Source organism: Crinia signifera, chromosome 5 (assembly GCF_055691185.1).
Source record: "Crinia signifera chromosome 5, ASM5569118v1, whole genome shotgun sequence".
NCBI lineage: Eukaryota > Metazoa > Chordata > Amphibia > Anura > Myobatrachidae > Crinia > Crinia signifera.
This window is the reverse complement of record NC_139221.1, coordinates 271134409-271148609: the sequence shown is the minus strand read 5'-3', so window position 1 is coordinate 271148609 and position 14201 is coordinate 271134409. Positions and strand designations below refer to the sequence as shown.

The 14201-nt window shown below is 43.1% G+C and overlaps 1 protein-coding gene across 8 annotated transcripts in view; it reads left to right on the top strand.

The window, feature by feature from the left end:
• Positions 1 to 14201, top strand: part of RBM33 (RNA binding motif protein 33) — a 112230-nt gene that overhangs the window by 65715 nt on the left and 32314 nt on the right. For all 8 annotated transcript variants that reach the window (XM_083189014.1, XM_083189013.1, XM_083189012.1 and 5 more), the window contains exons 16-17: positions 7059 to 7337; positions 7465 to 7653. In XM_083189014.1, the coding sequence (XP_083045140.1) occupies positions 7059 to 7337; positions 7465 to 7653 (468 nt within the window). The remainder of the gene's footprint in view (positions 1 to 7058; positions 7338 to 7464; positions 7654 to 14201) is intronic.

Here is a 14201-nt window from a genome sequence, read left to right as displayed (position 1 = left end):
CAATGCAAACAAGTGAATGGCCCACTCCAAACCACGCTATTTTGGGAGCAGTGTACGGTTTTCATCCCAGTATGGCTGTGTATCAGAGTTCATACATAGCAAAGTCCTGTTATAAGGCCAATTTCCACAACATTGTTATGCAATTCAGAATAACTAGGCTGTATTTTGAAGCTCTTTGCCAATCATCAGGGAGAAAAAACTATCCATCCTTTACCAAAGTATTCATATATTTTCATAAATAAATAATCTGCGAGACATCACTAACACCAACTCAAGTTGAAGTTAAGGTGCCCATACATGGTGCGATAGCACCATGCGATGCGCACTCCCGCGGGCATCCCATCGCACAGTACAAAAAGTATGTGCTGCACATACTTTTTGTACTGCCCACGGATCGCATGCAAAACGCTTACGATGCGATCCAGCCCATACGGGTGCAATCATCGCACCGTGTATGGGCACCTTTTACCAATATCCTTCCAGAAGGCTTTTATGAACCAACTATTGCTGTTCAAATATCAAAAAAGATTTTGAAAAATGTCAGCGGGCGTTATTGGAATTCAGTGGGGTTGATTCAATTTTCAGCGCTGTGAATAGTGCCTTGATGGAGCTATTCTAATCAGTGCGCTGCTATGTCCAACAAGCGGATTTCGACTCCTAGGGTTCAAGCAGAATTATGACAAAATCAGGAGTTCATCCACTGGGGATCACATTCTCTGGGAAAATAGGAAAAGTAATGCACACTAGACCCGTTTATAAGGTTTTTTTTTTTTTTACCATTTGCAGAATGTTTAAAATAAATTACATTTATTCACATTCTATGATGTAGTTGTTGCTACAATCGTTAAAATATATATATACATTTATTTATTTTTTACAGTTTTTCATTTTAATTTCCCTTTTAATCTGACCCTCATATGCCCATTAGGGTCTTTCAGTCAGTGAGCCTTAAGCACCTTTATGCTTGTTGCCGGTTCACAAGTTTTCTTTTCTTAGGCAACTTTTGATATTGACTAACCAACCACTGCTTACAGGGAACACCCCCCAAAGACCTGTGCCATTTTTGAAGATGATGTACCTTTATCAATGTTGCTCAAATCCTTACACTTGCCCAGTTTTCCTGTTTCCAACACATTAACTTCAAGAACTGTTTTTTTTTTTTTCCTTGGTGAACATATCACACCTTGATATGTTCCATTGTAGAGAGATGGCTAGATATACACACAGTAAAATAAGTATTGAACACATCAACAGTTTGCTCGATAAATATATTTGTAATGGGTCTTTTGCAATAAAATTTTCAGCAAATGCCAGCAACAATCCATGCAATCCACACATGCAAAGAAATCAAACCATAGTAGTTAGTAAATCAATATGAATTTTCAAACAAAAATAGGTTAGAACAGTGCATGGTTTCACTGAATATAACTAAAATATCATCACAATAAAATTTATTATAGCATCTTAAAGCAGGATAACTATCCTCATATAGAAAAACAATATAGAAGCACATGTAGTCAAATCAATCATGTAATCAAGAATATGGCTCCTTATTTGGTCTGAAGGTAGTTTATCAATATATCACCATTGTAATATCAAATAGGTATGTTGACACAGTCCAAATAATTCCCATTGATGGCACTAGGTGAGTGTTGGTATTCAAAGCAATGTCAATTGGTATAAAGATCTGGTCTATTGCCCAGCAGGAGGCTAGTAATTACCTAATGAAGATGGGGATCCGTTAGTAAGAGTCCATATTAGCATGACATCCTCGCAGAGAGGGTACGTAGATGGTAAAAGGCATGGCCTCTGACGTGGCTGGTCCGGAACTGCTATGGTCACGCACGCATATGTTGGTATTGACAGCTTTAGGGCACCTGGAGAAACTAGTCGCATGCATTGCTCAGGTGTGATTTTGGCCCATTCTTCCACACAAGTCTTCAAATCTTGAAAGGTCCGTGGGCCTCTTCTATGAACTCTAATCTTTTAGTTCTTTCCTTAAGGTGCCCACACTAGAACGATTTTTTTTCCGATAAATCGGCCGGTATATCGTACGATATTTACCGAAAATTGGCCGATATCGGTCCGATGCGCGCTCCCGTGGATCTTTAGCTGAATCTTCTGATCTTACGTGCTGCACAAAAGATCAGAAGATTTAACAAAAGATCCATAGGAATGCACACGGGATCTTAAGAAAAATATTTGGTAAAGATGTGCGCTTGCCTGAAATCTTTGGTCCAGGGCGGACCAAAGATTTGAAGGCTAATTTATGCGCACATCTTAAGATCCCAGATCTTTCTAGTGTTTGGGTACCTTTAGATTTTCATTTGGATTCTAGTCAGGTGATTAGCTGGGTCATTCTAGCAGCTTTTAGTGTTCACTCTAGGGTTAAGGCAGGGTGCTGGTTATTGAGCAGGGCGCATTTTTACAGTTGGGAGTGCACAATTTACATTACAAACAAAACAAAAATCATAAAAAAATTTGCACACTGCACTAAGATTAGGTCCATTGTCACACCCCGTAGTGCCCATTGCGCACTATGCCACCTTCCGTAGTGCCCATTGCGCACTGTCACCTTCCGTAGTGCCCATTGCGCACTATGCCACCTTCCGTAGTGCCCATTGCGCACTATGCCACCTTCCGTAGTGGCCATTGCGCACTATGCCACCTTCCGTAGTGGCCATTGCGCACTATGCCACCTTCCGTAGTGGCCATTGCGCACTATGCCACCTTCCGTAGTGGCCATTGCGCACTATGCCACCTTCCGTAGTGGCCATTGCGCACTATGCCACCTTCCGTAGTGGCCATTGCGCACTATGCCACCTTCCGTAGTGGCCATTGCGCACTATGCCACCTTCCGTAGTGGCCATTGCGCACTATGCCACCTTCCGTAGTGGCCATTGCGCACTATGCCACCTTCCGTAGTGGCCATTGCGCACTATGCCACCTTCCGTAGTGGCCATTGCGCACTATGCCACCTTCCGTAGTGGCCATTGCGCACTATGCCACCTTCCGTAGTGGCCATTGCGCACTATGCCACCTTCCGTAGTGGCCATTGCGCACTATGCCACCTTCCGTAGTGGCCATTGCGCACTATGCCACCTTCCGTAGTGGCCATTGCGCACTATGCCACCTTCCGTAGTGGCCATTGCGCACTATGCCACCTTCCGTAGTGGCCATTGCGCACTATGCCACACGCCGTAGTGGCCATTGCGCACTATGCCACACGCCGTAGTGGCCATTGCGCACTATGCCACACGCCGTAGTGCCTTTTTCACACACTTCTGCACTTCACCTCAGGTGGATGCAACAAGATATGTCTACCGGCAGCATTTGCGCCCATACGGTAGAAAAATGTAAATTCTGCAGGCAGGTGCCCTCTTGTGGTGAGCACCCACAGAATTACTTCAGTCACCCCTTTTTCTTCCACTGCCTCATCCCCCCCCCCATTTGTGTATATTGGTTCTATTCATAATCTAATTATAGCACTCTATTTCACAAATGAGATTATTTGTGTGTAAGACAAATGGCAGAGAACCTGCACGGTGTTAGGTAAGTTGTTGCCCAGTGCCAGTACTACCTTTTGTACTAAATGTTCCTGGAACACTAACCCATTAGTATTTTGGTTTTATTGTAGTGTAGAACAGAGAAGTTTGGAGCAGAGAAGGGAAAGGGGGGACATGATAGAAATCTAGGGTTTTAACATAGTACAGGAGGAAAATTTTCTTCAAAGGAAAGGAAGTAATAGAACACGAGGACATGCACTGGAACTGGAGGGAGGTAGGTTCAGGGGAAATGTTAGAAAGAATTACTTCACAGAAAGGGTAGTGGATAAGTGGAATAGCCTCCCATCAGAGGTGGTAGAGGCTAAGACAGTAGAACAATTTAAACATGCTTGGGATAGGCACATGAATAACCTTACAAAGAAATAAGGATTACAAAGGGTTGAGATTACCTGAAGGGTAAAAAAAAGGGCAGACTAGATGGGCCAAATGGTTCTTATCTGCCGTCAAATTCTATGTTTCTTTATACCGTAGAACTGTTAGTTATTACGTCTTCTACCTTTACTGCGACTCGCTCTGGGTTTTTGTATGCCTTGTTTTTAAAATATTTGCTGTTCTCTATTTTTATTTCTTAACCTGTATGCATGTTCCCACCTCCATGGTTAATTTATCATCCTCATTCCTTCCACCTGCTCATCTCCCTCCTTCTCTCCGTCAGAGGGATATGTGTTGATGCTGGGAACTGTCAAGTTATTGAGGGACTCACTTTTGAAATATTATTCAGAGGCCACTTCTTGGCAATCATTTACCATCTTCTATTTCATCTTCCTGACTGGTTAGGGAACGTGTTTATTGCGAGGCCACAGAATTGTCAGACCGTATAGAAATCTGTGTCTTTAGATTGGCGAGATCGGTAACTGTGCCAATGACAGTGAGGTATTGGCGTTATCACAGCACAATGCATAAGATGCAGCCCTGGGACGCCGCTCCAGTGTCCTGCTGTGTATCCTGACAATGTTATCTGTCCTCTCAATATGCACTATCAAATGTCTGTCACGAGCACCGAAATTAATTTAATGTCACCTGAAGACATGTAATTAATCTTTCTGAGGTTTTCATAATACCTTTACAGAAAGAGTAGTCTGTTTGGAGGATTTGGATTTTGGGGCTTAGAGGAAGATAAGGGAAATTAATTTTTCATCGCAGTTAATGCCAGCTACAATAGGCTGAGCGAGGTGGCTTGGGATTTTGTCAAGTGTTGTCACTTCAGTATAATGCTGCTTAACGTCTCTCTAGTTGTAATCAAGAGATGTGTGATCTGTTGAGAGGGATTAATCAATTTGCTCACACTGAATGTATGTTGGCAGTATCTGTTCTTGAGGTTTGAGAAGGAAAATAAGATTTGATCTGTCAAATTGGAGGAACCTGACAGCAGCAGCACTTTGTATCAGAACACTTAACACACTGAAGGCTTGGCAGCTCTCTTCATCTTCATTGTAAAGTAACATCCATCAGAAATGTTCTCTGCTATTGAAAACATCTTTGTATTCGTAATACACAAATCACTTGTATTTTTTTTTTCCTGCAGATTTCTGTTGGGTAATAATTCTTGAGCTCTGCCAGTATTGTTTTTACAAGTGCTTAATACCCAGTGATGTCTTGTTAGATAGGAGATCTTTTTATAAAGCTGCTATACCTTCTAGAGTTGTCCCCTGCTCATAGACCTATATCCTATTACAGCCATTTTACGGCCTATAAACACTACCATTTATCATTATCGTGGTATCCTATTAGCTGCTGTTTTAGCATCCAAAAATTGAACCACAATAGGGCGAAAACACATTAGATAGGGTTAAAGTCCCTGATTTCATATGTTTGTCGATTATCCTGGCAGCTGTTTTTATTATGTATTATGCCTTGTGTGTCCCAGGCACGCAAAGCATAATACCTGGTAACAGCAGGCATCTGGGCTAATAGAATAGCATCTGTCATTTAAATGGCACAAAAAATAAAAAGTGATCGCTCCGATTCATTGCCTGCATCTTGCAGTAATCTGTTAGATGTCCACTTTTTTAAGGGAATTCAGTTATCGCAGCCCTGAACTCGTATCTAAAGTGGTGGGAGATCGCAGGGTATCGAGCACAAAGCCGCTAAACTAATTGGCACGACACTGAAAAATCCTGTTAAAGTGCTCAGATGGGTAGCAGTTGAGCACATTTCAGCTCGCCACCCCTGAAGAGCACAAGCTGAAATGCTGCCGCCGACAGCTAGTAGTACATAGCAAAAGCAACAATTGAATTGCTTAGTCAGGCGCAGGAGAGACGGCTGCCAGTGCTAACCATTTAATTATCCCCTGTGAGTGATGACTGTCAATTGCAGAACATAAACAAAAACATTCTTTTGTAGGTAGACCCTTACAGCACGCATTGTAGATCAATTCTCTAGGTGCACTGCTGTAAAGATTTCAAGTACGCTAGGCATATAGTACTCCTTTTACACCAGCCAAAATTCCCGGGATGGCCCTGGGAACAACCTGACACTAGTGCTGGTGTGAAAGGCTCCCGGGCCGAAATCACGGGACTGAGGTGCCAGGATTTCAACCCGTCAGGGCATGTGAAACTATTTGATTTAGGACAATGGTTGCACAAGTGTCCACAATGCACAGAGCGGACTGTGTTGTATCCAAGGTACAAAAGAAAAATAAAACCAATCTTAACCTCCAATAATTAAAGATTTGTACCCCTTTCACACTTAACTTGTTAAATGGTATATTGCCGGTTTTTCCCCACTTCAAAACGTTTAAGGCTGCAGTGAGAAAGTGCCAGAGTTGATTTACCGGTTAAAGATACCCGTTATTTCAAAACGTTTAAAAAGCAGAGTCCTACACGTTTCAGAGCCGTTTTTTATGCAGTGAGAATGGCTCTGAAACGGTATTTTGTAAAAACAACAGATTACAGACCTGTGATAGGCTGTCCCCTGCATTCTGCCTTGAAACGTGTTCAGGGGATTAAACGGGTTGACTGATGTGAATGGTATTTAAAACGGTAATTTACTGCAATGTGAAGGCTCAGACCCATTTTAAATACCGTTTAAAAATACGTGTGAAAGCGGTATTATGTATTTTATATAAAGGTTTATATAGCAGCCTAGTTTACAGCTTCCATTTATTTATGCAGCTTTACTACTATACATTGAAGCCCCTTAATAAACACTTTCCCCCTTTTGAGAACTTTGCAGAGCTTAAGGTGCCCATTCACATTACAATTATTGTATACAATATTGCATCTCGGTTTTGCGATGAGATCTAGTACAAAAAGTATGTGCTGCACATACTTTTTGTACTAGATCTCATCTCATCGCAAAACCGAGATTCGATGCGATATTGTCTACAATATTGTATACAATAATTGTAACGTGTAAAGGCACCTTAAGTCTGTTAAGGGATCATATCTTTTAAACTTTTTTATCCCTTGTTAATGGCAGAGTTCTCTTTACAGCAGTATCCTTTCCTCAGATCTAGGCTTTCAGTTCTGATCTACAATGTGTATTTTGCAGGGAGATTGTGTTTCAGTGCAGCCTTCAGATGGCAATCCACAAATGCAGCTTCCTCAGCAGAGAATTCAGCCTCAGCAAAGGCCTCAATATCCACAGCGTGTGCAGCAGAAAGCAGGAACCGTAAGGAAAGTAACATTGGGGAAAGCAAGTGTTCAGCAACAGCAGCATCAGCAGTATCAACAGCAGTTTCAAATCAAGCCCCATCCGCAGCATTCTCTGACAGAGTCCATAGTCCCCCACATGACAAGTAATATCCAAGGACAGCACCCACAAGCTAAGGTACAGTGTAATTCTCGTTGAATCCCATTCTATATCTGCATTGTAGAAGATAATGTGTTGAGCTGCTCTGTTGATTTATAAGAATTGACAAAGGACAAACTAACTTTGCATGTTGTACTGTTGGCAGGTCATTATGCGAGGGAGAGGCAGAGGAGTAGGAGGACAGATGGGCCGAGGACGCCTGATGCCAAATAAACAGAACCTTCGCGTTGTTGAGTGCAAGCCTCAGCCTTGTATGGTGTCAGTTGAAGGACTTTCTTCATCAACCACTGATCACCAATTGAAAAACTTGCTGATGTCAGTAGGACCAATTCAGGTAGGTCACCCTGGAGGAGGCAGTCTAGTTTATTCAGGATTTCAATTAAGAACCCCCCTTCTTCGCAGCCTAAAACTTACACTTTTGCAGGACAGAATATTACAGCAACAAGGTCCAGATAATCTTCAGTAAAAGCTTTGTAGAAAGTTATAATGCTCTTATGAAGTGCGTGCATGTGACAACATTGGGTGTGGTATGTTTCTCCGACAGTTGGGATCCCGACAGTCATTATGCCGACGCCGGGATCCCGACTGCCCGGACTCAGACAGCGTGGCCAGCGAAACAAAGACCCTTGCGGGCTCGCCACGCTGCGGGCACGCCTATTCTATTCTCCCTCTATGGGGGTTGTGGACCCCCACGAGGGAAAATAGCCGACGGCCGTCGGGAACCCGGCCGTCTGTGTTTTAACAGTCGGGATCCCGACGGCCGTCGGGACCCCGTCCGGCACCCACAACATTATGGTTCCTCATATTTAGTAATAGCAAAATAACTGCATATTAGTAAGTTAGTAAAATATAGTAAAGATTTTATACAGTTGTGTATAGCTAGAAATATATAGATAAAAAAAAATATTAGTTTCCAGCCGGGACAACATAACTGAAATGTCAGAATCGCTGGCTGTGCGTGGCTGAGCGGTGCCAAATAGTGCCCACCGGTGCTCTAACCACATATACAGTACTGTGCAAAAGTTTTAGGCAGGGATATAATGCTGCAAAGTAAGAAGGATTTAAAAAAAAAAAACCCGAAGTGTTGATAGTTTATTTTTCCCAATTAACAAAATGCAAAGTGAATGAACAGAAGAGAATTCTAAATCAAATCAAATTGAGCCGATTTCTGTTCAAAACCTATGAGAATATTGTAATCGCTGCACTGCTACCGCTGACTAGTGGATTTCTGCTCACACCCTGGGGTGCAAACAGAAATCCAACAAAACTAAGGTGGCACAAACATCACGATTTAACACCCAATCTCCAAATGACAAGCGTGCTGATTGGAATAGCACCACATCATTTTGAATAGAATCGACCACAATATTTGGTGACCACCGTTTTCCTTCAAAACATAAGCAGTTCTTCTACACTTGTACTCAGTTTTTGAAGGAACTATGCAGGGAGGTTGTTCCAAACATCTGACTAACCACAGATCTGTGGATGTAGGCTTGCACCAATCCTTCTGCCTCCATGAAATTCCCAGACAGACTCTATGTTCAGAGCAGGGCTTTTGGTACTCTTTACCTAGAACGGCGCCCGCGATTAGAATCGCGGGCGTCGGGGGTAAAAAATCGCGGGCATCGCGGGTAAATCGCGGGTACATAAAAATCGTGTACCCGCGATCACCGCGATTTTCCCATAGGGAACAATGTTAAAAAGCCTGATTGACCGCGATTTTACTTTAAAATGCCTCAATGCCCGCGATTTTCACATAGGAATCAATGTTAAATGGGCTACAGAGCCCAAATAGTCACAATTAACCCTTAAATGTCACCCCAATTTTTGTACGCCACCCCACGATCCACGCCAACCCGAAGCGTGGCGAGCGCAGCGAGCCCGCGAGGGGCGGCGGTACGCGTCCTCCGACCTTTTCATGCCCTACTATCCACGTCGGCGTGGAGTTGAGAATAGAATAGTGTGGCGAGCGCACCGAGCCCGAAACGTGGCGAGCGGACGCGGATACCTTCACAGTTATACGCGTCCCCTCGCGGGCTTCACAGGTATCCGTGGCGAAAAGCGGACACCTGTGAAGCCCGCGAGGGGACGCGTTTACCTGTGAAGGTATCCGCGTCCCCTCGCGGGGCTCGCTGCGCTCGCCACGCTTCGGGCTCGGTGGCTCGCTGCGCTCGCCACACTATTCTATTCTCAACTCCACGCCGACGTGGATAGTAGGGCATGAAAAGGTCGGAGGACGCGTACCGCCGCCCCTCGCGGGCTCGCTGCGCTCGCCACGCTTCGGGTTCGCGTGGATCGTGGGGTGGCGTACAAAAATTGGGGGGACATTTAAGGGTTAATTCTGCCTATTTGGGCTCTGTAGCCCATTTAACATTGATTCCTATGTGAAAATCGCGGGCATTGAGGCATTGAATGCAAAATCGCGGTCAATCTGGCTTTTTAACATTGTTGCCTATGGGAAAATCGCGGTGATCGCGGGCATCGCGTCGCGGCCGTTTATGTACTGCCCGCGATGTCTTGATCACCGTGATGGGCGCCGTTCTAGGTAAAGAGTACCGGGCTTTTTAGGAGCCAGATCACTTCCTGGACTCCTTGTTCTTATTTACGCTGAAGATAGTTCTTAATGACTTTGACTGTATGTTTGGGGAGGTTGTCCTTCTGTGCAACAAATTTTGACCCAATCAGACGCCTTGAAAACAAAAGTTTTTTTGTCTTTACAATGCTCTTCACCTATGGGTTACAGCTATTAGAAACACCAAGGAACTTTCACCAAAAGTACCAACATAAATTCACAAGCAGTTTACAATATATTGTGTTCTAAGATTAGCGCCACCCTAATATGAATCATTCACCAAGGGTATGTATTAAAACCACTTTCCTCTCCGGTATTGGTAACTTCTTAAATTTCCTCGTCTTATCTGAAAGAACTTTAAAGAAACCAAAATAGTGCAATATTGTCTGTGCCAGATGTGGTTTTTATTAGTTAGAATTTGCACTCACATATAGGGCGGTATTCAATGAGCCTGATTCGCCATGTTTTTATGGCGAATTTGTGCTGTTTGGCGAATTTCTGACTAAGACGGTGAATCACCCTATTCAATGACCAAATGGCGAATACATTTCAAGGTTTTTTTCACCATGATTCACCGAGTAGCAATCGCTATCTTTTTATGGTGAAGTGGAATGTGAACTTTTAAAATAAAGTGTTTTGTTTTTTACATTTGGTGTAAAAAAATCAGGAATTTTATTCTGAGGAGGGGCATGCTATTTTGGTACTTGTGTATTTTGGCGGCGCCCATCGCATCGCATACCATAACACATACGATGGTATGCGATGCGACGCGATATCGTACGATAGTGCACGATGGCATACAATTTTGAAATTGTATGCCATTGTACATGGCATACGATGCCATACGATGCGATGCGATTAAACATTGTATAAGCACCCTAATGGGTGCTTATACAATGTTAAGCACCCAAATGGGTGCTTACAATGTTAAATGCACCCCCACGCCACTCCCCACTATAAACGTGAACCCGAAGCGTGGCGAGCGCAGCGAGCCCGCGAGGGGCGGCGGTACGCGTCCTACGACCTTTTCATACCCCCACTATCTACGTCGGCGTGGAGTTGAGAATAGAATAGTGTGGCGAGCGCAGCGAGCCACCGAGCCCGAAGCGTGGCGAGCGGATACCTTCACAGAAAAGGTCGTAGGACGCGTACCGCCGCCCCGGTCGCTGGATGATGCCGCACATCCATGTGATGGCAGGCGGGAAAAAAAGCACCAGGTGCTTCCAGATATCTTTAGTATATATATAAAGGAGGTTCAGGTAGGGTGATCTTTTATGCTTCTGATGGACTAATTTAGTCCGAAAGCGCTAAAGCAAAAAAAGACCCTTTCAGCACAGGCTGACCGGAGAAGAAGTGCTGGAGATACCAAACGGGGAAACACTTGAACAGTAACCGGGACTGAACAGTGCTCCCCACTCTACATCTTTTGGGACTCCATCACAGGACTCTGGCTCCCTGGAATATCATATAATTATGGTGATATGTAATACTTTCTTTTTAAAATTGAGTGCATTTTATGAATACATTTTATGTGTTGATGTGAAACAGTATTGCACTGTGTCTGCATTTGGAGTTCTTTGCAGTGTCATGAGGACAAGGAATGGTTGATATCCACATATGTGGAGTGATATTGACACTATGGGGGAAATTTACTAAAGGAAATTTGTAAAAAAATAGGTGTATTTGTATCCAGAAATACACTTATTTTTGACATTTACTATCCCGAAAATACGGCAATTCGTATTGATGTGCTATCAATATGAATACGAATTGCCGTATTTTCGGGATAGTAAATGTCAAAAATAAGTGTATTTCTGGATACAAATACACCTATTTTTTACAAATTTCCTTTATTAAATTTCCCCCTATATGTCAATTGACACTATATGTGAGTGCAAATTCTAACTAATAAAAACCACATCTGTCACAGGCAATTTTGCACTATTTTGGTTTCTTTGAAGTTCTTTCAGATAAGCAAAGTAGAAATGGTATTTAGCTAAAAGCTATTACCACTAGGTGGCGCTGCTTAACAAAAAGCATTAATTGAACCACAGAATGTGATATCAATCACTTATTTATTATAAAAAGCATAAATTAATTTACACAATATAATCTTTAAAAACTAAAACACACAACACAAAACATATAAATTGGCGAGGGTGGGTATACTAATATATACTGAGGCTTTTTAGATATTGTGCAATGTTCAGTTCATATCAGAGACCTTAATAGTTACCAGTCCCATTATTTGTTATGTTGCAGAATTCCTTTTAGGGTTTTGATGGTTATATATAGGACCTGTTCCCTTTGTCTGAGCCGATGGTATGCAGTCCTTTTCAGGTATGGTCCACCCTTCCTTGAGAGGAACGGTTTCAGGTGACTGAATCCAAATATTAAGTCCTTAATATCTCCTGCAGAGAAGAATCACCCAAGCGTGGGGTGGGCACAGTATCAATTCGACTGTGTCACTGGGTGGTAGCACCGGGCTGTAGCGGGCTCCAATACGCGTTTCTCCCCCTTAGAATCACTCGGTGGCTACCTCAGCTCTCATGTGTGACCTTAGGGTCACTTGGTTACTTTTATCTTTCAGATAAGGTCTCAAAAAGACGAGGAAATGTAAGAAGTTACCAATACCTGAGCGGAAAGTGGTTTTAATACATAGCCACGGTGAATGATTCATATTTGGGTTACACTAATCTTAGAACACAATATATTGTAAACTGCTTGCCAATCAGACGCCTCCCTGATGGTATTGTCTTATGGATAATTACCAGACTGTATTTATTTTGACTCAAGTCCATATTTTTCTGCTCTAATGTTTTAGTGCATAGTTGAGTCGCTTGGCCTTGTTTTCCTGTCAAAGGTATGGCGCTTCAGCAGCTATTTTTTCTTTAAGACCACTTCTGGACAGACTTCTCTGAACAGTAGATGGGAGTACCCGGGTCCCACTGGTTTCTTCCAGTTCAATGTTGAAGGGAAGGATGTACGAGGTCTTTCATCTGATGCACTATGCGTCTACAGTACTCAGTGTTGCCAAAAGAGCTTGAATAATGGAGAGGGTGCAGTACCGTAGCGTTACTATTGTGGGTGGGTTGGTCACACGGATGTCATTAGAAGCGTACCCAGCATCTACGTAGGTGCCAGGCTCCCCCCAAAACTCTCCACTTAATTTGAATAGATGCCGTTTGTGGTGGTGATATGGCATGGGCAAGATTTTTTAGCAGGGCTCAGTTTTTTGTAAAAATCACAGGGCACAGCTTAAACAGGTTGGTGTAAACACTTTGGGGAGTATTCAATCCACACCGCTATTTCTGACAGGGGAAATAGCGGCTGGTTTTCCCAACAGCATTAAAGAGGCATCACGTCAGAACGGACCTAACTTTTAAAGCGGTCGGGCCTGTTTTGCCGTGGATTGTCGAGATCACGGCCGTATCTCGACAATCCACGGCAGTTTTCACGGACATGGCCTCTTTTCGCAGATCAGCAGGCAGGACATTGAATCCTGCCTGCCGATTAATCAGTTGAGCGGGCCGAAAACGTGCCAGGTTACCGACTGTCGGGACATACATACAGTCAGGACCCTGCATTAAATACCCCTCTTTGTATCTAAAAGAATTGATGCTCTTTTAGATACAAAGGGGGGTATTTAATGGGCCCCTCTGACCCACAGTGGTTAAACCAAATATTGATTTGATTTAGTTTTATCTTCTGTTTGTTCACTATGCAATTTGTGAATTGATAAATATAAACTATTCCCACTTCTTCTGATAGCAGTTTTACTTTACAGCCTTCTTTCCACCCGGCCTAAGGGCCAGATGTATCAAGCTTCAAAAAGTGATAAATTGGAGTGATAAACAACCATTCAGCTCCTACCTGTCATTTTTCAAACCCATCATGTAACATGACAGTAAGGGGCCAATTCCCTGACATTCCCTGACTTTTTATCACTTTTTGAAGCTTGATACATTTGGCCTTAAAACTTTCACAGTACTGTATACACGCACACGTACATACTCACCGTGCAAAACTAGTTGCAGGTGTGAATATCTGTAGCTTATGCTGCCCATACACTTGTGAGATATTGCATGCAATCATTCGATTTCGACCAGATCACTATAAGTAACCATGTGTTGAACTCAGTATGTGAATTAGAAGGCATGACCTACTGTGACTAGCAATAGGAACACGGCTGTCAGTATTTTTTGTTGCTGTTGTTGTCAGTTCTGTCTGGCATTTACAATGCATGAGTACATGCAGTCTGTGAACATCTAAAATAGGCCTAAGCCATGTAGATCCTCAGTGGTCGACCA